Below are 22,922 nucleotides of genomic sequence, written 5' to 3'. Positions count from 1 at the left end.
GCAGTCTCTCCCATGTGCTTTTAAAAATGTAGGTCAGATCTTTTCACTTCCTCTGCTTAAACATTCAGAATAAAAGTTAAATTCATGCCATGGCCTAAAAGTCCCTTCATGATCTAGCTCCTGCCTACTTCTCCGACCTCATCTTCCCCTTGCTCAGGGTCTCTACATCTGTAAAATGGGCACAACAGCAATCATCTCTGGACCGGGGGCCTCACACAAATTACCTCACAGAGTCCTTGCTACAACTCAACAAGGTACTTGTTGCTAACCCTAAGATCATCATGAGGCAGGTGAAAGTGCATGAGGCTAGTGAAGTGATCAACAAATGTGAGAGTCCCTTTCTTCCCTTTTATCACAGTGGCGAGAGAGAAACCCTACAGCCCAGACAGGTCTACACTGGTCAGGGATGGAACTGGAGCCAGAGCCCGCTGTCCTGTGTCCTCTCCCTTGTCCATTAGCCTAACCACCTGCCCGTAGAGGGCGCCGGAGCCCAGAAGGGTGAGCCCTCGCTCTCCCGTGGCACCCATGGGTTGCTGAAAGAGTTAAGATGCCTCTTCCCAAATCCTGGCCCTCCTCATCCCTGCATCTGCCCTTGTGGGTTTAATGAGAAATCCAGGCGCTTCGTAAGAGACTGTACAAATAACTTCGAGGGCGCCACTAACTCATTCAGCAGAAAGAGACCCTGAGCTGCCAATGCTTTAGGGCAGATGAGTGGAAAGAAGGTGGTTTTTATAGCGTCAGGCGGACAGCAGGATTTTGCGCGGTTGAGTGTGAGCTCCGCCCCTGCAGCAGAGCCGAAAAAGCCAGGATCCGGGCTCCTCAACCCCTCTCTTCACAACATTTGATTAGGAATGTGGGGGCGGGCCCTGGCCTGGCACAGACACACACACTCTCAGTAGACACCCTCACTCCTCTCCCTCTCACACGCTCTCCAACCAAGGAGGCCAGACAGAGAGACGTGGTCATTCTCTGAAAGGTTCAACTCGAGGTAAGTCAGTCATTTTACTTCAGGTTTTGTCCCTGGTAGTTCCACAAAGGGACCATAGCAAAGAGGCTGGGGAGCAGGGCAAGGGCCGGGCGGAAGGAGTCATTCGTCCTTCTCCCATCTGGGCTGTGTCCCAGGATGCTGGAGCCGGGAAAGGGGAGTAGAAGGAAGGGTTTCCAACATGCTACCTTTGTCCTACAGTTTCTTTCTGTTGTTGGGGGACATCCAATTCTCAGGCATGAAAAAGTGAAGGGCCAGGTATCTAGCATAGCCAGGTCTGCCCCACTACTGCTCAGAAAGCCCACCATCCTAGCCCTGTGTCCCTGCAGTCTCTCTTCAGAAAGGTTGTGGTAACTAAATTCTGTTATGAGAGCGGAGAGGGAGTTTTGTGTAGTGTGTGTGTGCGTGCGTGCGCATGCACACGCGTGCTTGTGTGTTGCTGGGGTGAAAGGGAAAGAATACACAGAAATATTGAGACTTGACCAGGTCCAAGGAGCTGTGAAATGGGGATCCAATTCAGGTTAGGGAATAGCTCTGGCTTGACCTCCTGGACTCTGACAGAAGGGAGAAATGGCTCTCTAGAATGGAGAAATGAAAGAACGGCAGTAACTCCTGAGTAAGCTCCCTCCAACTCAGAGAGTGCCAGTCCTAGAAACTCTCCACCTTACAAAGCTCTGAGCACAGGAGGGTCTCTATCATTGGGGGTGGGGTGGGTGAGGATTTAAGAGTATAAACCCTGGAGCAACATTGCTAAGAGATGGGGGTAGGGTAAAGAGAGGAATAAGGTGCCACCAAACCCTTTTAGCCGTCATGACTCCAAAGGAGACTCAAGTGGGCAGGATGCACAGCCCTGGAAGGCTGGGTCTCGAAGAGGAAGATGGCTCTTGTCTGCCACGGTGCCTAGTCTGGAAGGAGAAATGGAGACAGAGGCTCACTGTGCCAGCCTCCAGACAGCCACCGTGATCCTGCAGCAGCCCAGAGCTGAGCATGGAAAAATGTGCTACTGGTAATGGGCCATTCCGTCCGTCTTCCCCCGGCCAGTGCCAAGGCCCAGCCAGCATGCCCAGGCAGTGGGTGGCTGGGTTGGCCCCTCAGAAACACTGTGGGCTCTTTGTCTGAGGCTGCCTGAGGATGAGCCAGGCGCCTCGCCTCTGCGAGCCAGGGGCCTCGCCTCTGCAACCCAGAGGCTAATGGAATAAAGTGGGCCTAAGGGAATTGCTTTCAGGGGACAGAGAGGTCTGACAGAGATGGTGGCCAGAAGGTGACTAGATTGTCACTATTAGGGTCCTTCTCATCGGTTCATTGGATTTGATGTTGGCTTTTAGACTCCTTTCTTTCTCCTGTCCACGGGTGCCAACCCCAGCCAAGGGCCAATAGCAATGTGAATGGTGTACGTGACTATTTCCAGACCAAGAAAGGTTCTAAGGTCTTCTGTCCAAGGGTGACAATCACCCCTCTGGAAGGTACCCATTGCTCACAGGGGTTATGCAGTGCTTTGGCTATAGGTATTCAGAGTAAGACATCCAGCCTGATATGCCACCCCATGACCCCTCATCTTCCACTCCTTCAGCTTCCCTCTCAGGTGACACCAAACCCACACTTCTCTCTAAACCTACCCTGCTCTCATCTCGCTAGCATAACAAGCTCGAAGGCAATGGGCTGCCAGGAAATGTGGGGGCCTAGATATGGAGCCTGGTAATGCAGAGGTGGCTTGGGATGGGAGAGAAGGATGCCAAAATCCCATTCTAAAGCCATGTTCCCTTGGGCATACTCAAGAGGCTTCAATTCCTGTTCCACTGTTTGATGTTCCTCATACATTCTCTTGGTCCCATCTGGCTCTTGCATAATGTCCATGGTGGAGCGGGAGAAGTAGTAACACTTTACTGGACAAGTGCAGTAAGACTTGCATGCACTCAGTACCCACTCTAGAAGACAAGTGCCATACCTGGGTGGCAGTGGCCCCAGTCTGGAGCGAATCTGTAACTGTTACATGAAGACCCTGTGCCAGCCAAGTTGCATGTGTAGCCACAAACTGCCAACCAGAGAGTTTCCTCACCAGCAGACTGTTATAGGTGCTGGCACCACAAGCCCAAGCCTTGTGGTGGCTGCAGGGGGACCACAACGTTCCCCACAGACTCAAAACAGAAACCTCTGCCTTTCCAAGTAGTTCAGATCTTCCCCTTTGAGATCTCAAGCCACTTCTGGCTGTTTCCCAGAGATATGGAGAGAGCCAGAAGGCTTTTTCCTTGGACTCTTGGGAAACATTATGTCCTGGGGAGTCCAAACTGGATGTGAATTCAGGACTAAAGAGCACCCACCACCACTCCCACTCCCATGGGAATTGCTGTGGCCTTTCTAGCTCCCCCAACAGTACCTTCAGGTTGCTAGAGGTTCCTGTGGGCCTGCCCTCCAAAAAAAATGCAGCACCTCCATTCAAGCTCCTTTTAATCTCAAAGGCTATGTTTCTGCAACTCTATGACCAGAGGAAAATGCACCTAGCTCCCCCCAGACAGCCACGTTTCCACTGGACCAAGTGTGCAGAGGCGGCACTGGGAGGAGGCCCAGAGGAAGTGAGAGCAAGGCTACTGCTCACAGCTGTTTGCTGCTGAAGTCAGGTCCGCGTAGCTCAAAGACTAAGGCTCAGCTGCTCTGCCTCCCTGCCTCCCTAGAGTCTCACTCACGCCTGCTTACTCTGTTCTCTCTCCCTTCTTGCAGAGAGACAACATGCAGTGGGCTTCCCTCCTGCTGCTGGCAGGGCTCTGCTCCCTTTCCCGGGCCCAATATGAGGAAGACTCCCACTGGTGGTTCCACTACCTCCGCAACCAGCAGTCCACCTACTACGATCCCTATGACCCTTACCCTTACGAGCCCTATGAGCCTTACCCCTACGGGGCAGAGGAAGGTCCAGCCTATGCCTATGGCTCTCCACCCCCGCCAGAGCCCCGCGACTGCCCCCAGGAGTGCGACTGCCCCCCCAACTTCCCCACAGCCATGTACTGTGACAACCGCAACCTCAAGTACCTACCCTTCGTCCCCTCCCGCATGAAGTACGTCTACTTCCAGAACAATCAGATCTCTTCCATCCAGGAGGGAGTTTTCGACAACGCCACTGGGCTGCTCTGGATTGCTCTCCATGGCAACCAGATCACCAGTGATAAGGTGGGCAGGAAGGTCTTCTCCAAGCTGAGGCACCTGGAGAGGCTGTACATGGACCACAACAACCTGACCCGGATGCCTGGCCCACTGCCTCGATCCCTGAGGGAGCTCCATCTCGAGCACAACCAGATCTCGAGGGTCCCCAACAACGCACTGGAGGGGCTGGAGAACCTCACGGCCTTGTACCTCCAACACAACGAGATCCAGGAAGTGGGCAGTTCGGTGAGAGGCCTCCGGTCACTGATCTTGCTGGACCTGAGTTACAACCACCTTCGGAAGGTGCCTGATGGACTGCCCTCAGCCCTTGAGCAGCTGTACCTAGAGCACAACAATGTCTACTCGGTCCCCGACAGCTACTTCCGGGGGTCGCCCAAGCTGCTGTATGTGCGGCTGTCCCACAACAGTCTCACCAACAGTGGCCTGGCCTCTAACACCTTCAATTCCAGCAGCCTCCTTGAGCTCGACCTCTCCTACAACCAGCTGCAGAAGATCCCCCCAGTGAACACCAACCTGGAGAACCTTTACCTCCAAGGCAACAGGATCAATGGTGAGACTTTGGCAAAGGGGAGAGGGGAGGGCTGTCTGCTGCATTGGAAAGACCCAATTCTGAGTGCTGGGGGCAATACAGAAGAAATAGAAGTAGGGGAACCAAAGAGTACCAATGAAGTAAGCTGAAAACCCTGCCATATCCCCGTACAAAATGGTACATAGTGGCATACTCTTATAATACACAGCAGTGCTAGGAAAAGTCAGTGGGAGAGTGGGTTGGTACGGAAGAAGACTTCCCAGAAGAGGTAAGTCTCAATCTAGGTCTTGAGAGATAAGCGGGCATGGGCTGGAGGAACACAGGACTGGACCCTTCTGAGAAATGCAATTGCCACAAACAAAGGGACCAGTCATTTAACAGGCCACCTGGAGGGGGCAGCCAGGAAATTCCTGTGTCTAAGAGGAAGGGGTCACGTGTTAAGCAGTGAGAGAGGAGTTGGGAGAGGTTGGGGAGGTGGCAGTTCATAGACAGGGGATTTAAGTTGAACTTCTACGGTCCGTCTCAGGAGGAAAGTGTGCTGTTAAGAAACCGTGGTATCTGCACTTTCTCACTGACCCGGAAGAGGATGAGCTCTCTGTCTCCACCTGATCTACTCATGCCTCGACAGCCTGGTCTTGTGTTTGGATGTTTATTTGCTTTTTAAACATAACAACTGGTGGACAAGAATTGGTAGCCTCTCAGAGCTGAATGCGGCACTTGCTCTGGTTGGTTCTCCCTGGAGTACAAGGAGCCCCTGGTGGCAGGGCAGAGGCCCCCTAGGGTAACATGAGCCTGACCACCGCCAAACCCTGGGGTGGTGGACAAGGACAAGGCCTTCTTGTTTTCCAAGCTCTTCCCAGAAAAGGCCTAAAGTGCTGCCTCTCTGTCTCCAAGAGCTAAAATCTTCATTTCAGATTGGATTATCTAGTTGATTTTCAGCTCCCTCTCGGGATCTTGTGTTCACAATGTGCTTACATTACCCAAGGGCCTCTGATATCTTAATCCAGCTGGAAGGTACAGAGCCAGATTTTAACCTCTCTTCCTCTGCAGCAAAGTACCCCGCTCCCTGGGGAATGAAGGACTCATTAATGACCATTGGCAAAGGGCTTTGAAGTAGAGCCTGCTGAGAGCAAACAGCACCATCAAAGCATGGATAGGGACTGAGTCTACAACCTCCCCCATCAATACTTTCTCTCCCTGTGCTCAGGGAACAGATGTTAACGAGCTAGACAGCCCTCTGAGTGAGAGAGGCACCCGTCCCGGAGGTTGACTGTGAGGCGGGCAAGGTGAAGAGGTGCCTGGTTCTCTAGTTGGAAGTGCAAGACACCATCATGTATAGGGCAAACTGTTTTGTATTTAAAGTCTCTCTTTCTTTGGGGGGTGGGGGTGTGGGGGTGCGGGTCTTCCTATTCCCAAGGCAGGGTTCTCTGGCCTCTAAGATGGTGCATGCTGCAAAGGGTTTGACATTTGCTTGTAGCTGTTCATCACCCCACCCAGGAGTCACCACTACTTACCTGCCACCCATTCTAAATGCAGGAGGATCGTCACAACAGAAACGTCATATTGTATACAGTGCTTTATCAGAGTTTGACCTTGAAAATGTGACAGCAAAGAGCAGCTGTCATGGGAGAGAAGCCATTAGTTATTGCCTAACGGTACAATCAGTGAAACTTGGGGTGGGAAAGTCTCCATTGCAGTATCTTGTCACCCTGTCTTCTTGCAGAACCACATCTGCCGCTCAAATACAAGGTGGTTCACCCCTTCCAAAAGCTCTGCCACAGATAAAATCACTTTAGTCGAGTGTCTCAAGGTCTTGCAAGAAATTTCTCCCTTAAGTCAAACCTAAAAATGTCCAGTGCCTACCCCAAATCCCTTCTTGTGCAATTTAAGCCAAAGCCCCTTTGTCTGGTTATCTCCCTTTTAGTCTTCTTTTGGCAAAATAACACCGACTCCTTATTTTTCTTAATTAGTGGATTAATACATGTAAAGTGCTTGGTTCGCCTGGCACATAATTGAAAAAGCGATACATAGTAACCATATTATAAGCTTTTCTTCTATTGCCACTTTGAAATTGCCAGGTACAGTTTTGTTCTGTTTTATTTTTTTCATCGCAAAGATGGGGAAACTGAGACACAGAGAAGGAAAGGCAATCTCTTTAGGTCACCCAGATCTTGTAGCATAGCCTCTACCATCAACATCAAAGGACTGAAAGCCAGGCTTCTCTAGCTGAGAATGGAAGGAGTATCTCTCTGATTCAGACCAACAGCAGGAAAGACCGTTCTCCAAGCTCAGGCCCTCGCCTGGGCAAATGTGAAGGAGGTCTCCCTGCACAGCTGGTCAGGGACCCAGAGCAGGGGTGGGTGGTGAAGGTGGGATATTGAAGCAACCCTCTGAGAGGGGAGCTAAAAGGACAGGAGCTGAAGGGTGTGCAGTGGAATTAGGCCCGGCCCTCTCCCTCCCCCTTCCTTCTTCCATTAGCATCTCCCTCAGTTTTTCCAGCCTGGCAAGAGCAGGAAACACAGCTCAGAATGTTATTCAGTAGCTCTGAGATCCAGGGGGCAGGGCGGGTATACCAGGAGGAATTTGGAAAGACTTTTGTCAGAATTTAATCCGGGATGGAAAGTGTCCTCCAGAGTCTCCAAGCAGAAGCCCCTGTCCTATTCATGAGCTATGGGAAGATAAACAGGGGGGCTCACGGTGCTCAGCCTGTGGATAGAATCTATACATGCTGTGTGTTGAGCAGCCCCTAAGCGCTCAACAGTTGGGATCCAGGACTTTAGCAGGCAGTCTGAAGGCCCCAGGATGGTGTAGAGGATCTATGGTGGAACCTCTAAGTGCAGTCTGCCGACAGGGTTGGAGGTGATATTTAAGCTGGGCCACTTTACTTCTCCCCAGCCCAACTCACTCCACCTGTTCCACACAGACACCATAGACCTGGCCCCTGGCCTTGGCTCTGCCCCCAACCTGTCCACCTGGAGGCCACTTGATCCATTCCCTGGGACCAGAAAGGAAACATCCAAAAGCATTCCAGGTCTCCACCCCCACCCCGCACCGAGTGCTCTCCAAAGAAGGGTATTTCCTGTTCTCATTATTCTTTGGGGCTGGGTTTTCTATCTTACATTTGCAGTACAAGTTAACTGGCTGCAGCCTCAGCCCATCTCCTCTCTGTCAGTCTTGACAGAGACTGAAAACAATTGCTAGCGCTAATTTAAAAAACAATTTCTTCATCTATCTAAGCTCTCCATACTGTCTTCCTTGCAATCTTCACGTTCATACCCATAATCTCTCCATCCACAATGCCCTCGAAGGTCACCTCTAGGAAGAGAGTCAGGAAAGCCTTCCTCCCATTCCTCCTGCCCAGTTCCAGGCTGACACACAGCTCCTGACCACTGTGGCAAGCAGAGGAATGCCTCTGGTTGAGGCAAAAGCAAGCCCAGCTCTGGGTCTGCCTAAGTGTTACAGCCTACGGAGACCCGACAGGTAACCTCACCCAAAGCCCCTTTGACATGAGCCACCGTCCTGACGCTCTCACACACCGTGTTGAAGGCCGCCTCTAGGGGCTTCAGCAGCTTCTCAGTGGTGACTCTGGCTGTCCTTGCTGGAGTTTTAGCTGAGTTCTTGGTTTTTATCCTTCAAGTTCCTGACCCAGCAGGCTAGAGACAGAGGTGGCTGATCTGTCCAAGAGGACAACCAGAGGGAGAACAAGGTGAATGGTAGCAGAAGGGTTTGTATTTAAATCAAACAGAACTACTGTATCAATTAGGACTGCATGGTTTGGAGGGAAAGTCTTCAAAAAAGGGTGCTTCTTTTGAGATTACAAAAAAGGAGGGTAAACCGTATCATATTAAATGTGGGATGCAAGGGAATTATTTATCGGACTTTTGAGCTCCATAGCAGCCCTGTTCATCTATCAGTTTCCATCTCCTTAGACCTCAGGGCCTTGCTCACTCCTTTGGCTTTACTCAGAATGTACACAGACAACGCCCTCAAAGCTCTGCACTCAGAGACACTTGTCTCTCAGTCTAGATTTTCTCTCTTTAATTTTCTGCCACTTGCTCTATCTGCAAAGTGTTAGGAAATATTCCAGATTTAAGTCCCTGCATTTCCCCAGTCTTCCTTCTTAAAGCAATTCGGAAACACCCTCCTCTCCAAAAGCAATCAAAGTTGCTCGGGTTCGTCTTTGACTGCCTTCTGCTGCCACCTGCTGCCTAAAGATGGGAAAAGATCAAGGCCTGGCTGGAAGGACATTCCAGGGTCTACAGAGAGGGATGGGTATGAGGTGGAGCTATGCAGGCAGAGACCCCACTCTGTCTCTGGTTCTGCCCACTAATTGGTTCAAGTATGACTCCGATCCTGGAAAGTGCCTGCTCCACCCAGCCGAGTTCCACCTCTCACATTAGAAGCTTCACAGAGGCTGTCTGGCCTCACTGCGGACCCAGGTCCCTGATCTGGGCTTCTCCGACCCACCCCCACCCCTCTTGTTCCCACAGAGTTCTCCATCAGCAGCTTCTGCACCGTGGTGGACGTCATGAATTTCTCCAAGCTGCAGGTGCTGCGCCTGGATGGGAACGAGATCAAGCGCAGCGCCATGCCGCCCGACGCACCCCTCTGCCTGCGCGTCGCCAGCCTCATCGAGATCTGAGTGGCCCACGCACTGGGCGCAGGGCCAGAGCCCCCGTGCCCCTCTGCATTTGGCTTGATGGTTTGGTTTGGCTTTTGCTGGAAGGTCTGGGACAGACCATGTGACAGAAGTCCATGGGCTCCCTCTACAGTTTTCTACCCTGTAGGCAAGTTCAGGTGGAATCAGGGGACAGGCAGCCTTCTTCTGAGGGACACGAAACTCTCCTTTCCAGGACAGAAGTGGTGGCAGACTTCTTCAGGGACTTCTGTCCCTGAAGTCCCAACCCCAGAAATCTCATTACCCATTCTTCACAATGATCTGGTGCCGTGAACCCTAAAATTTGCTTGAGCAATAGTACATAACCTTACTTTTTAAACAGTCACTGATTCTGTCTGTGAGCAGCGCTTGACAGCTCTGCCATGTGCTGGGCGAGTTGTGCAGTTACTCTGGGCTCCCACTCGCTGCTTCTCAGTATATACCTCTTTGGCCAACTGCCTCCTCTTAAGTCCACCTCATCCACTCAACATTGCCCCACAGACACGTCTTCTCTGCCTTGGGCAGAGGCAGGAGACCCCAAGGCATATGCTCATCTGCCCAGTGCCTGTGCAGAGAACTCACACTCGCGTCTGAGGTTGGAAGGACGCCAAGAGTCACCTCTACACCAGAGGTCACCAGTATGATGACCATGTTCTTGGCTTGATGTGGGAGGAGAAAACCAACCTCAGGCTTAGCTAAATGTATAGGGCTATATTTTAGCAGCTAAGCAATTCTTTGAAGGTGGATCAGACTTCAAAAGAGGAAAGGCCATGGACTCAGCTGGAGACTAGTTTGGGCTTGACTAAAAAAAAAAAAAAAAAAAAGAGGAAAGGCCAGATTCTGCTTATCATCAGCCTCCATAATGGAGGCAGACACACCTCGAATTGGCTGAATTGAGGAAGCAGCTGCGGTAGTTCCATTCTCAGCCAGCACTCTGCATTCCCAGCAGCTCCCTACTTGGGTCTTTATCTTCAAAGGCAGAGTCCATGCGGTTCTCAAAGCATGAGAGAGGTAATTTGTCCTCTCCTCTTATGCAAGCAGAAAGGTCTATATCCTGATGGGAGAGACAGACTCCAACCAGCCCAGGATTTGCCAAAGGAGGAGGCTGTGGTATTAATTGTTTTCTCCTAAGGCCACAGTTAATAGTACCAGCTCTGGCTGGAGATGCTCATTGGGTCAGTGAAGCCCAGGCCAGGCAGCCAAATCTTGCCTGTACTGAGCACAAAACCCTCTGCTTTCACATCTCTGAGCTACACTCTCATTACTGAAGATGGCTGTTACTTTATAGCTTGGGTGGAGAGCAATTAATTCTTCCCATTTCTGAAAGGAGTGTTGTCTGGGGACCTAACCCTCCTGCTCTCTGGGGTACCACTGGGATGGAGCCATCCAGGCAGCCATGGCCAGGAACTGCTTGAGGACAGCTAGCCCTAATCTGCTCCTTGCCCAGATGCCACTGTGTCCCTGATACAGTGTATGCTTTGAAGCCGTTTTCCTGAAAAGGGAAGGGGGGGATACTTGGACTGCTTCTTGGCTCCAGACCTTGAAATCCACAAAAGCCAAACCAGCTCATTTCAACAAAGGAGCTCTGAGGTGAGGGGCAAGGCTGCCCCTTGCCCCAGGGCTCTTCAGAAAGTATCTGCATGTGAACACCATCATGCCTGTATAAAGGATCCTATCACAGGAAAAGCATGAGTGGTGGCTAACCCAACCAATAAAGTTATTTTACAATTGCATCTGCAAGAATGGAGTCAATTAAGGCAGACACAGAAGGGTAACTTTAAGGGGGGGGGGGGCGTCACATAAGCCTCAGACTGGAGGAGCCCACTTTCTCATCTATTCTGCTTGGGTAGATATAGCTAAGAGGTTTGTAAAAAGTCACCTGTATAAAATCTCTAGTTAGCAAACTCTGTGCTCTGGAAGTTCTTCTTTAAGTCTAACTTCAATCTCACTAGCTCCATATTTCCTTCCATTTGGTCCCCAAGAGATAAAGAAAAAAAAATTTTTTTTTCAATCATTCTATCATTTTTCTCCTTCAACCATCCTCCCTTGTTTACCCAGTAATTATGGCGCTGGTGGGAACAGAGTATTGTTGTCTTAACCGCGCCTGCCCTCTAGTGGCAACTGTGTAGAACTGAGGGCAGTCAAGTACTGCAAAGCCAAGTTGGGCCTGGAAGAGGAAAATAAGCATTCAAGTAGCCCATCTGCTCTTTCATTCAACTTCTCAATGCACATTTCTTTTTTCTTTTTTTAAAGAAGATGTTGGGGGTAGGAGTTAATTAATTAATTTTTGCTGTGTTGGGTCTTCGTTTCTGTGCGAGGGCTTTCTCTAGTTGTGGTAAGCGGGGGCCGCTCTTCATCGCGGTGCGCGGGCCTCTCACTATCCCGGCCTCCCTTGTTGCGGAGCACAGGCTCCAGACGCACAGGCTCAGTACTTGTGGCTCACGGGCCCAGTTGCTCCGCGGCATGTGGGATCCTTCCAGACCAGGGCTCGAACCCGTGTCCCCTGCATTAGCAGGCAGACTCTCAACCACTGCGCCACCAGGGAAGCCCTCAATGCACGTTTCTTGAAAGCCTTTAAGAGCTAGGCTTGTGCTTTTAGTTTTCTAATAGAGAAAGAACCACAACTGATATTTACTGAGCTGAATATATTATTGACTGAAGATATTCACTAATACATTCTGTGAAATTCTGTTTCTAAATCCAGTGCTTCTCAAGAGGGTAGCAGGGGTGGATTATCCATCAGGCTCTGATGGATAAAAGTTGTCTCTTTTCCTTTAAGCTACCATTTGATCAGTACTTATGCGTGAGGTGTTTTATTTATGTGGCTTCATTAGCATTCCTAAACATTCTATGCCATTGGTACTGTTATTTTCACTGTTTTATATAGATGGAGAGACTGAGGCACAAAGAGGCTGAGGTCACCCAGGAAGAAAGCATGGAGGCCAGGATCTGACCCCAGGCCCTCTCTCTCCCCAGCCTGCCAGTTTTGCTATGCTGTTTCTACTGTGCTAGCCTGAAGAGCTCTGTGTTACTGGTGTGCGCACAACTGCCAGGAGTGTGGGGGATGCTCGGTGGTAGATGGGGTCTCACAAGCGGGGGAGGCCATCCGACTTTATTTTTTGTGGACCTAAATCCATTCTGCTAGCATTCACAGTCCCTTTATGAATTTTCCAATTAAAATTCACTCTTCATCAATAAATATTTACCACAAGCCCTCGGTCAGGCACTGGGGATACTGCAGACAATTAAAGCAAGCCTTCCTTGCCATTGGGGGATTTATAATCTGGTGCAGTGACAAGCAGTGAACTAAAGAGTCACCCCAAGGACCACATGGTTACAAACTGAGAAAGGGCTGTGAAGGAGATGAGGATGGGTCTACGTGAGGATTATCAAGGAGCCTGACCTAGTCTGGAGGAACAGGGGCAGATAATCAGATATGGAGGGAGAGTGTACTTACCTAGATGAAGAGACGGGAGGAGAGTCCAGCAGAGATAACGGCATGTATAGACCTCCTAATGCAGGAGGAAGCTTCCTGGACACTGAAAGACAGCAAAAATGGCTGGGGGCACAGTGGCAAGGAGCAACGAGGCTGGAGCTGTAGGCAGGGGTAAAACCATCTACTGCCTTTATTCTCTTATTTCAGACACAAGTACCAAAAAACTTTACCAACATTCCAAAGCTCCGGCTCAATCTCACAGTTCTGTCTTCCAGCAACTAGCGGGCAGATCTCACTTCGCACCATCAGAGCCTTTTCTGAAACTTTTAAAGGTGGCAATCCATGCCCACTTTCTCCCATTCGGCTCTGATCAGTACCGAGCCCCAATGGACACTTAACCAATAATCAAAGCATCAGAAGGTATGGTGTAACCAGGGAGTCTTGACATTTGTGGACCCCTTTGGCAGCCTGCCAAAGCCTATGGACCTCTTCTCGAAATGTTTTTGAAGGTATAAAATAAAATCCATTGGATTCCAAAGGAAACCAATGAAGTACAGTTATCAAAATGTATAAATATTTTAGATCATATATATATATATAAATGTTTATTAATGTCATAAATAATGAGATGCAGCAACAAGTCTAAATAACTACAGTCATTTCGAAGTGCTAATGAGCACGAACGTATGTATTTTCAATAACTGTAATGTGATATGAAGATATCTGTAATTTCAGTTGGTGACAAAGCTTCAGGCTGCTAATATTGCAGTGACTTGTTACCTTCATAATTGAAGGGAATGCTAAATTTCAGTTAGCAGTGTGAAAAATGAAGATTCAGTGTTTTCTCATCCAAGTTCTGGGACCCTCCCTAAATTAAGCCATGAAAAGACAGGCAGAAAGGCAGATCCTATTAGAGGAAAGGCAAGAAGAGAAGGCAAATCATGGTCTTGTCTCTCTATGAGCACAGCTCAATCATTCAACACATTTTTTCTGTACGCAAAATCCTGAGCCAGATAATGTCAATAGTTGGTGCATTTAGTGTATGAAAGAATGAATGTAAAGGTCTCCAGGTACTTGCTGTGGAATTTGGTGGAGACACAAATAACTAACTTGCATTACATCCACAGGGGAAGTAGAGAGTTGTTTGTGTCTTTAAACTTTACAGAGTAGCACTTTCTGTATTACTCTGCTTCTTCCAGTGAACATTGTGTGTTCAAGATTTATCCATATCGATTCTTGTAGCTCCAGTTCATTCCTTCTAACCATTGTGTGAAAACACCTAAATTTATTTCTCTATTCTCCTTTTGAGGGACATTTAGATTATTTTCAATACTGTCATGTTAGGAACAAATGATGCAGTGAACATCCTTTTATCTGTCTCTTTGAGATTGCATTTGAGAGTCTCTCTAGCGTTTACATCAGGATTTCTTAACAGTGCGCTACTGGCCTTTGGCTCTGGATAATTCTTTGTGGGGCAAGGGGTGGGGGGACAGAGTGGACTGCCTGTAGGATGTTTAGCAGCATCCCTGGCCTCTATCCACGAGATGCCATTAGCATCTGTCCCCTCCCCAGTCCAACTCAAAAATATCTCCAAAGTTGCCAAATGTTCCCTGGGGGGTCAAAACCACCACCAGTTAAAAACTACTGGTATATATGCCCAGGAGGGAACTGCTAAGTCGTGAAATATGAACAATTTACCTCTACTAGATTCTGTCAAACTGCTCTCCAAAGGGGTTGTACGAATGTGCACTCACACCAGTTGTACCTGAGCCTCCATTTCCCCACATCCCCATGACGCCAAATACTGCTTCAGACTTTAGTAATTTGGACAGTCTGATGGATGAGACTTGGTATTGATATTTATTTTAATTTGCATGCCCATCTTTTTTTTTTTTCAAAGATGATAGCAATTACACTGATCTATTCCTTCTTAGAAGCTATGCTGAGCCTTTGTTGACAGTCTCCAAAAAGGAAAGGAGCTAAATCTGCTGGCCCAGCACAGAGAACCTGGAGCTGGAATCAGCAACAGAACTGGTCCTCAACCCCATCCCAGACTAGCTCCCTCCACCAAGAAGGCTGGGGGGAGCCCCAAATGGGACACAGCCCTCTGTGCTGTGGGGAAGCGTGAGCAACTTGCATCTTTTCTAGTCTACCTGCCCATGGGAGCAAATACAGAGATTAGAAGGGGTAGGGAGGTGGTCTCCCTTGTCGGGTACAGGGGGCTGGGAATAACAGTATCCTCAGTGTCCCACCCAAAGCCCACCCCACAGGAGCTGCTGTAGCTACAATGGCTGTGATGGCGTTTGTAAGCAGTGGCAGTGGGCAGGTGCAGATGAGAAAGCATCAGCAACAGGTAACTACATGAACAGTAAGTGAAGGGCAGCATCAAAGGTGAGCATCTCCCCAACCACAGGTCACAAAGCATCAGGCCATGGCTCATGAGCATTGGCGAAGGCAGCAGTGAGGACGGTTTGTAAGACCCCACACCCCACCAAGGATAGAAAGAGAGAGGTAAGAGGCAAGCAGCTGTGCTAGCTGCAGTAAGGCACGTCCACCTATTGGCTCCATTGTCACACCACCAGATCATCCTTTACTTGTAAGACAGAAGAGGATATGTGGGGGACCCACAGTCAATACGACACATCATTTCATGTGTTAGTTGAGCAACCTGGTTAGACTGTAAATTCTTTAAAGGTAGAGAGCGTGTCATATGATCCCTCCATATACCTCACAACAGTTAGCACAAAGCTGGGTTCATAAGTTTTTAATAACAACTGTTGGATCATATTTCTGGGAGCCAAATGGAAATAGTAGCATAAAATGGATTTAATAGCCTGTTGCACACACCCACACAAACACACCCCTTTTAATTTCCAAAAAATATGAAGTGCTTTCAACAGTATGACCCCAGTTATTTTCCCAAAATATCTATAAAGTAAGGAGCCAGGTCTGATTCACCCACTTTACAGATAGGGTAATTGAGACCTAACACTTTTTATTGACTTGTCCCTAATGACATATACTCAACACTGAAACCCAGGTCTGCTGGCTTCCCACTGAAATACACCCCAGTGCTGGGTGCCCCTTGCATCCTCCCTGTACCCGGCATCTGGCACCACTGAGGTGCCCCAGACACATCATTGCTTTTGTTCTTAATAATGCAAAACATCAACAAAGGCCACTTCTGACATCAACAGGGTACGGCAGGTGATAGAACATGGCAGGATGACCCCTACGGGTCTGGGAGCACTGAACTGCCAGCCTCTGTGTTCACTGAGGAAAATCTATGGACCAGTGTGTAGCATTCGGGGGAGAGGCAGAGACTGCAGAAAAGATGAGTCTCTGAGCAACAAGAAAGGACTTCAGTGGAGAGTTTTGGGAAAAACTTAACAGTCACACCTTGGTGTTAATGTAAGTATATGGAGAGGTCAAGTAAGGCACTCCATGAGTCCGTGAAAAAAAAAGGAGACTGTTAAATCCTATTAAAATGGGATTACTGTAAATCTTCAGACGCTGCTGTTCTAAAATTTTTGAGAGGGAGGAATTTGAAGAAAAGTCCTTGACTCTGAGCTTCCACTGCAGGGGCACAGGTTCGATTCCCGGTCGGGGAATCCCTCATGCTGAATGCGGCCAAAAAAAAAAAAAACCTTGTTAAGAAAAGTCCTTGAGGAAAAACGAATCCTATCTTGCCAACAGATCTCTCCCTTCGTGAAATCTATGAGCTAAAACAGGACCCATGTGAAGGCTGGGGGCTGTGAGACTGTGCTAAGTTTTATTCTGAGTCCTAAATTGTTTTACTGATAGTAATTTTAAATGTCCCTAGAATCTAGTTGTTATCCCTAGCACCTAAACCAAGAATGGGGGGCTGAGATTAACTGTGGGGAAGTAATACTCATTCCTTCTTTATTAATATCTAAAATAATATCATTTATTAGGCATTATGTGTCAGGCATTTTGTCATAATAATGCTAGGAGGTAGGTGCTATTATCATTAGCATTTTTCATTGGTAAAAACTGAGGTTCAGAGAGGTGAAGTAGCTGCTCAAGGTCACAGAGCCAGTAGCAGTGGCAGAGCTGGAACTGTACCCTGTCACGGTCTCTAGAGTCTTAATCTTGATGCTACTGCGCTAGGTTCTTTGAATATGTATGTGTGTATGTTTGTGTGCGTTGAGGTGGGGGAACAATGTTATTCAAAATGCTTTCTCTTACAAAGCTTACAATGTACGTCCTCAGAAATGTATACTGCACTAAGTCTGGGAGGTTGGTGCCAATAGGCACAGTGTAATAAAGCGGACGATTAACCTGGTGACTGGTAACACGGCCCCAGGAGGGCGTGAGCACACACAGATGTACAAAAAGAAAACGAAGACGGCCCGACTAACAAACTTGGGAAAATAAACGCCCCAATACAGAGGGACTTTGGAGAGAGGACCGAGGAGGTTTCAGAAACCCGGAACCTCCAAAATTGCTCAAGAAAGGCTGCACCAGCCCTGCAGTCGGTCAGGCTGTGAGGAAGGCCTGAGAAATGGAGGAAAGACCTAAGCTTTAGGGACCAGAGACGCTCTAGCAGCAGGTGGCGAGAGGGAGGGGGTCCCCCCACCCCACCCCCCACTTTTAACTCCTCTCTGCCAAACCTCGACATCAAGGAGAGCTTTGATTGGTCCGCTGTGCCCCAAGGCCAGCCAATCAGCAGCTTGTTACCAAGGTGGGGGCTTCCCAGAGGGGGCGGAGGCTGCGGCACCACCCAGTTGCCAAACTAGGAAAATCAACTAGCTAGCGCGTTTGGTCGCGTTTCAAGGTCCCAGACAGCTTCTCCTTAGGGACTGAGGGACGTGGATGATTGGCCGGGGGCTCCTCCCTCTGCCCACATCCGGGAGGGAGGGAGCCAAACACCTGCCTGCCCTCACGCCCCCAGCCTACCCGCAGCACCACCCTTGCGGTGCACGTCTGAGTCCGGGCGGCCCGCGCGGGATCATCCTTGGCTGTCTCCGACTGAAAGCCGTCGCCGTTTCCCCCCAGGCGTGTTGAGGACGGGAGAACTGCCTCGCTGGAAGGTGCAGAAAACACGCCCACCTCACACGTTTGAGGCCGGCCAGACTGAGAAGTGAAGACAGGCTGAGATGCTGTATTGCACTGTGTGCCCCACAGTGACCAAGTGACCAGTTCATTCCACATGACCTTGTGGCCTGGGCGGGGCTAGAGTAGGGAAAGCCCCAAGAAGCAGAAGAATCAAATCTCAAGTCCTTAACCCCTTTGAATTGATCATCCCATCAGTAAAATAGGGCTAACAATAATGCCTAAACTGCCACAAAGCAAGGTCTGGACCAGAGGGTTTCAGAGCCCCAGGTCCTGGAGCTGTTCACTTGCCCTGGTGAAGGTGGAAGAGGGATGCAGGTGGGAAAGGGGGGCTACCCGAACAGGACCACTGTTTTTGGAACAGCAAAGACCATATTTCCAACCGTAGCTCATTACAAATGGGAGAGAGGATGGAGGCAAATCCACACCCTTACCAAATTCCCCTTTGGCCTTGTACCCAATTCCCAAATTCCCTGTTTCTCTCAGTTTCCATTGTGTAGCCTATATAAATGCCTCCTGATCTGGTAATGGTAATGACAATAATATTTAATAACATTTATTGTGTCCTTACAAAGAGCCAGACACTCTTCTAAGTGCTTCACCTATATTAATCCCCTCAAGAATACTGAGTGGGAGCAATTTTTTATCCTCATTTTAAAGATGAGAAAATTGAGGCATTGAACAATTAAATAACTTACCTGTGGTCGCAGAGCTAGTACATGGCAGAGCTGAATTCAGATTGAATCTGACTAGTATGTTTCTACCTAGGAACCTAGGGCCCCTGTGCTCTTGGGGGCACAGACTGCCTTTTGAAGCATCCTGTGCCCCCAAGAGCAGGGCCTCCAATTATTTGCTTTCTCAGTATTTCCACAGACTCAGTGTATGGTCTCATCTTATAAAATGAAACTAGATAAAATGGTGAATTTTATGTTGCAGAAGTTTTACCACAAGTAGAAAGAAAGAAAGAAAAGAAAGAAAGGAAAGAAAGAAAGAAAGAAAGAAAGAAAGAAAGAAAGAAAGAAAGAAAGAAAGAAAGAAAGAAAAGAAAGAAAGAAAAGAAAGAAAGAAAAGAAAGAAAGAAAAGAAAGAAAGGAAGGGAGGGAGTGAGGGAGGGAGGAAGAGAAAATCCTCCTATCCGTCTGCCCAGTTCAGGTCACCATTGAACCAATCTGGAACATCCCTAAGTGCCAGAAGAGAAGGGGTAATCCCCTAAACTTCACAGTTTTGTTGTGTGTTTCCAAAATGGTTCCCTCTTAGGGCAGACACGAATTTCAAAGTTGGGGAGTGGTGGGCAGGAGTACAGAAAGGAGAAGCTGAGAGCCTGCTCACAGCTGGTGTAAGCAAAGACTATCCACAGGGCGTGCTTGGGTCTGGAGGGCAATCTCTGTTTCACTTCCCCTCCCCCATTCTCTTACTCCCTGAACCCTGACCTCTAGCTCAGTCCTCCCTACCTCCCCCACCCCCACCCTCACCCATCCTGCACCCAGGTTCCCAGCAACTTGGGCACACCATCTGCCTATCCTCCCCCTTCCCCTGGGTCTTAGCTCCTTTTAGTGAGCCCTTTAAATAATTAAATGCCCCAAAGCCTCCCACACACTGATCCCAGCTCCTGGCCTGGGGTGTTATTCAAAGACCAGGAGCTGGGCTGGAGGGCTGCCAACCCCGACGTCTCAATTCAGCTCCTTTTTTTTCCTGCTCAGCTGCTGGGTGGTTAATGGGCCTTTCCTCCCGCTTTGGCCCCTCTGCCCGCCAGCCTAGTACGCAGAAACCAAACAAAAAGAAAAACGCTGTGAGGGACTGATGGGGGTGGGGAGGGAGGAAGACACCAGACCCACCTCCAACTGGGAAAGGGATGGGGACAGAGGGGGGACAGAGAGGGACAGAGCAGCTTTCCCTGCTCCCCGTCCCTGCAGAGGAGCTGGGGCCACTCCCTCTAACCCTGGGGAGCTGTTTGGCCGAAGGGGGAGGGGGAGGGGTGTGACCAGGAGAGAGGGCTGGAGGCTGTCAATCACTTGGGTGTTTGGGGCCTTAGGCAGCTTCCTCATGCAAATCACCCTAGTGAATCACTGAAAGTTTGGTCCAGACACAAAGAAGCTGCTTCTCTCACCCGCTGCCTCTCTCCACTGCACTACAGCAACCCCACCCCTAGCCAACCAAACAAAAGGCCCGAGCCCAGTGGTGCGTGAAGGAGTGAATGGGCGAGACCATCCCTGGTGACGTCCCACCAGACAGATGGCAACAGTTGCCCCACACCAGTTTCAAGCCTCCTTTCATCCTTCTGCCAGTCATAAAGAACAGCCTCCATCCCTCCAGAGTCCATCAGCTGCTCAGAGCCCACCCAAAGACAGAATGGGGGTGGGGGGGGCTGCCTGGGAGCTGGAGGTGAGAGGGGAATGACGTTGGACGTTTGGCTGGAAAAGAAAAGGGTTGTTCAAAGTGCTGGCACTGGGGCCAGCCTGCCCATCTGTTTCCCTCTGGGGAGGCTCTGCCCCCACACTCCTCCTCGGCTTCTGTCCAGCTCTGTGCAGAGCCAGAACCCCTGGGAAGGGAGACCTCAATTTGGGGCAACAATGTTACACTGTGGTAGCTTGGCGTATTGTGCTTTGAAGGCTTTCGTTCTGTAAAACTCCCTTGACTGGGCATTGTTTTGCCTCTCAAAAAATAGGGTTAAATAGAAAAATCCAAGACCTAACAGGTGGAGAACAGTGGGATCTGGCACTCTGCCATTAAATAATGAATTTTGAGTTGTTCTAGAATAGGATTCTATCAAAATAACCCATGTGTGCTTTCAAACATTAAGAGGCTAGGTGGAAAGAAATGGACCAGGAATCAGCTGGTCAGCTTCCATGCTCAGCTTACCATCTGCTTGCTGTATAATTCTGGGCAAGTCATCTAGCCTGTCTGAGCTTCAGTTTCCTCTCCATAAATGGTAAAATCACCCGCCACCTCTACCTCCCAGCATAGTAGAGAGTAAGCTGGTGTGCAATCCAGTGCTCTATAAACAGGACAGGTTGTGCAAATAGGAGGTTTTCTCTTCTTTTCTTTTCTTTTTTGGTGGAATCTTAGTTCTCCAACCAGGGATCAAACCCGTGCCCCCAGCAGTGGAAGCATGGAGTCTTAACCACTGGTCCCCCAGGCAAGTCCCCCATGCAGGCTTTACTTTCAGCTTCCCCACAGTCATAACTCCCAGGAGGTGGAGCGTTGAAACATTTTTCAGAGTGCTTCACATCTATTATTTCATGAGGCAATTGAGACCAGAAAGGTCTAGGGCAATGCAAAGATCTTTTTTAAAGAGTAGAGGTGAAGGCTCCCCTGGCCCCCTAATCTCCTGAATCTCCGATTTTTGTCTCTTTCTCGCTCCACCCTCCAACATCAGTCCAGTCTGTTTTGGGAGGATTAATGGGAACTCTAGGTTAAGGTGCTAAGAGATCTCGATAAATTCAGAATAAAAGGGAATCATTCCCTATGTCTTAAAACAGTAAAAAGGTATCGCATATGCAAAGTTATGATTCTGAGGCCACAGGTCTGCATTCTTCGGGGCTGAATGCCCCCGGTTGCTCTTTCTGCAGAAGAACTGAGCTGTGGTGCTGGGGGTGAGGGGTGAGGAGTGGGAGTGGGCAGAGTCGCTCAGAGCTTAGGGAACAGAGCTCACCACTCTCCTCCTACCTGGCTCCATGCCCTGCTCCTCCACCCACCCACCGGACCTCCTGTTGTTTGAGTTGGCCAAGGTGCCTGTGCTCAGAGCTGTTTGGGCACAAGATAATAAAGGCATTTCTCAAAACATCTCTCTTTCCCGATCCTTGCTTGAGCTAACCTCACCCATCTCTAATCATTTCCATTTGTCTAGCAACTGTCTAAGCACTTATTTATGTAGAATGTATCATTCTATGTAGTTCCATTAATTTGTATTTAATCACATATCAGTGTTTTATGTACTGGCATTTATGATTATCCCATCAACATTTTTGGACTGACAACACACTGAGGGCAAAAACTCTCGCCTCTGCCCACCCCCCCACACTGTGCTTCTCACAAGGACCCATCTCTGGACATAAGAGAGCCCTTACTCCAGGACACATTGCCTGCCTGCCAAACTGAAAACTCAAAACCATAAAAATGTCCTTTAAGCTGCACGTGCTGCTGGCTCTGTGCTAGAGCCCAGATACAGACCCTGGACTCTAAGACCTGTGTCGACCCACTTCAATCCCTCGTATTCAAATAACACTATAATCTTAACAAGTGGTTTTACATTGTGTTCCGCCCTCCTGGGTATCTTTGAAGCTCATCTCAGGACACAGTCAGTGTTCCTTTCTTTTCTCTCCCACCTGGGAGGTGCCATGGGAAAAGTCATGGGAAAAACCTACTGGCGACTATGACAGGGAGATTATTTTCCTTTTGCAAAAACAAGAGAAGCCACTGAGACCTAAGCCCCTACCCTGAGCAGGTCCTAGTAAGAAAGGAAGTGGGTCACAATGAGCACAAGGAGTTCCTGTGTTTTGCGCAAGAGCTGGGAAGTCAGCAGCTGAGGATGAAGCAATCCATCTGGCTGGTTGGTCTCTATTGGATCAGGATTTCTCCATCCGGAAAGAGGCAAAGGGCGAAGCAGAGAGGGAGAGAGAGAGAGAGCCCTATGGGGCTGCGGGGAGTCCACTGAAGTGTATAGACTAGACTGCTTGGTTCCCCAGCCCTTCTTGCTCTCAGTTTCATACCCAGGTACTGCATTAAACCCAGAAGCTACAGTGGGTATTGAGAAATACCAGAGGTGATCTCTAGAGCCTTCAAATTGAAATATGACATATTAAAAAAAAAAGAAATTCAAGGAAGACATACACAAATAAAAGATCATATACATGAATAAGCGAGGGAACAGCAACTTCTTCCTATAAAAGTTTAGAGGGTTGTTATAAAATCAGTCAAGGCTAGGATAAGTGGCAGGAGTTCAGAGGACGGGCAATCTGAGTTTGGACATAAAATATACGTAAGATTGAGATTCTAGACTTCTTAACTTTTTTTGACTACCTGCAATGTGAACTGTGGCTTGGTGTAAAAGTTCCTGGAATCCAGAAGACCAGAGGGCTAAGGGTGA

General features: G+C 49.0%; 1 protein-coding gene and 1 long non-coding RNA gene across 2 annotated transcripts in view; one reads left to right on the top strand and one right to left on the bottom strand.

Annotated features, from left to right (window-relative positions):
- The window catches only part of LOC111184801 (uncharacterized), a 95,077-nt gene extending 76,182 nt beyond the window's left edge, over window positions 1-18,895 (bottom strand). Inside the window, exons 1-2 of the long non-coding RNA XR_002647406.3 lie at window positions 17,681-18,895; window positions 12,782-12,863 (exon numbers count right to left, since the gene is read on the bottom strand). This is a non-coding gene — a long non-coding RNA (uncharacterized LOC111184801). The remainder of the gene's footprint in view (window positions 1-12,781; window positions 12,864-17,680) is intronic.
- FMOD (fibromodulin) lies at window positions 547-10,155 on the top strand. Its single transcript, XM_022593734.3, has 3 exons — window positions 547-988; window positions 3,701-4,688; window positions 9,158-10,155. Exons 2-3 carry the CDS (start codon window positions 3,710-3,712, stop codon window positions 9,307-9,309), a joined length of 1,131 nt encoding a protein of 376 aa, XP_022449442.1. The 5' UTR covers window positions 547-988; window positions 3,701-3,709; the 3' UTR covers window positions 9,310-10,155.
- Window positions 18,896-22,922: the final 4,027 nt, after the last annotated feature.

Source organism: Delphinapterus leucas, chromosome 1 (assembly GCF_059928025.1).
Source record: "Delphinapterus leucas isolate spDelLeu-1000000601 "Yukka" chromosome 1, BTC_Dleu_Yukka2, whole genome shotgun sequence".
Taxonomy (NCBI): domain Eukaryota; kingdom Metazoa; phylum Chordata; class Mammalia; order Artiodactyla; family Monodontidae; genus Delphinapterus; species Delphinapterus leucas.
This window is presented reverse-complemented; position numbering and strand designations above follow the sequence as displayed.

What these genes read in the sequence shown, in the direction of transcription:
- FMOD (XM_022593734.3), top strand. Translation starts at nt 3,710, where the DNA reads ATGCAGTGGGCTTCCCTCCTGCTGCTGGCAGGGCTCTGCTCCCTTTCC. An exon ending in CCAAGGCAACAGGATCAATG is followed by an intron (nt 4,689 to 9,157) that starts GTGAGACTTTGG and finishes TTGTTCCCACAG; the next exon opens with AGTTCTCCATCAGCAGCTTC.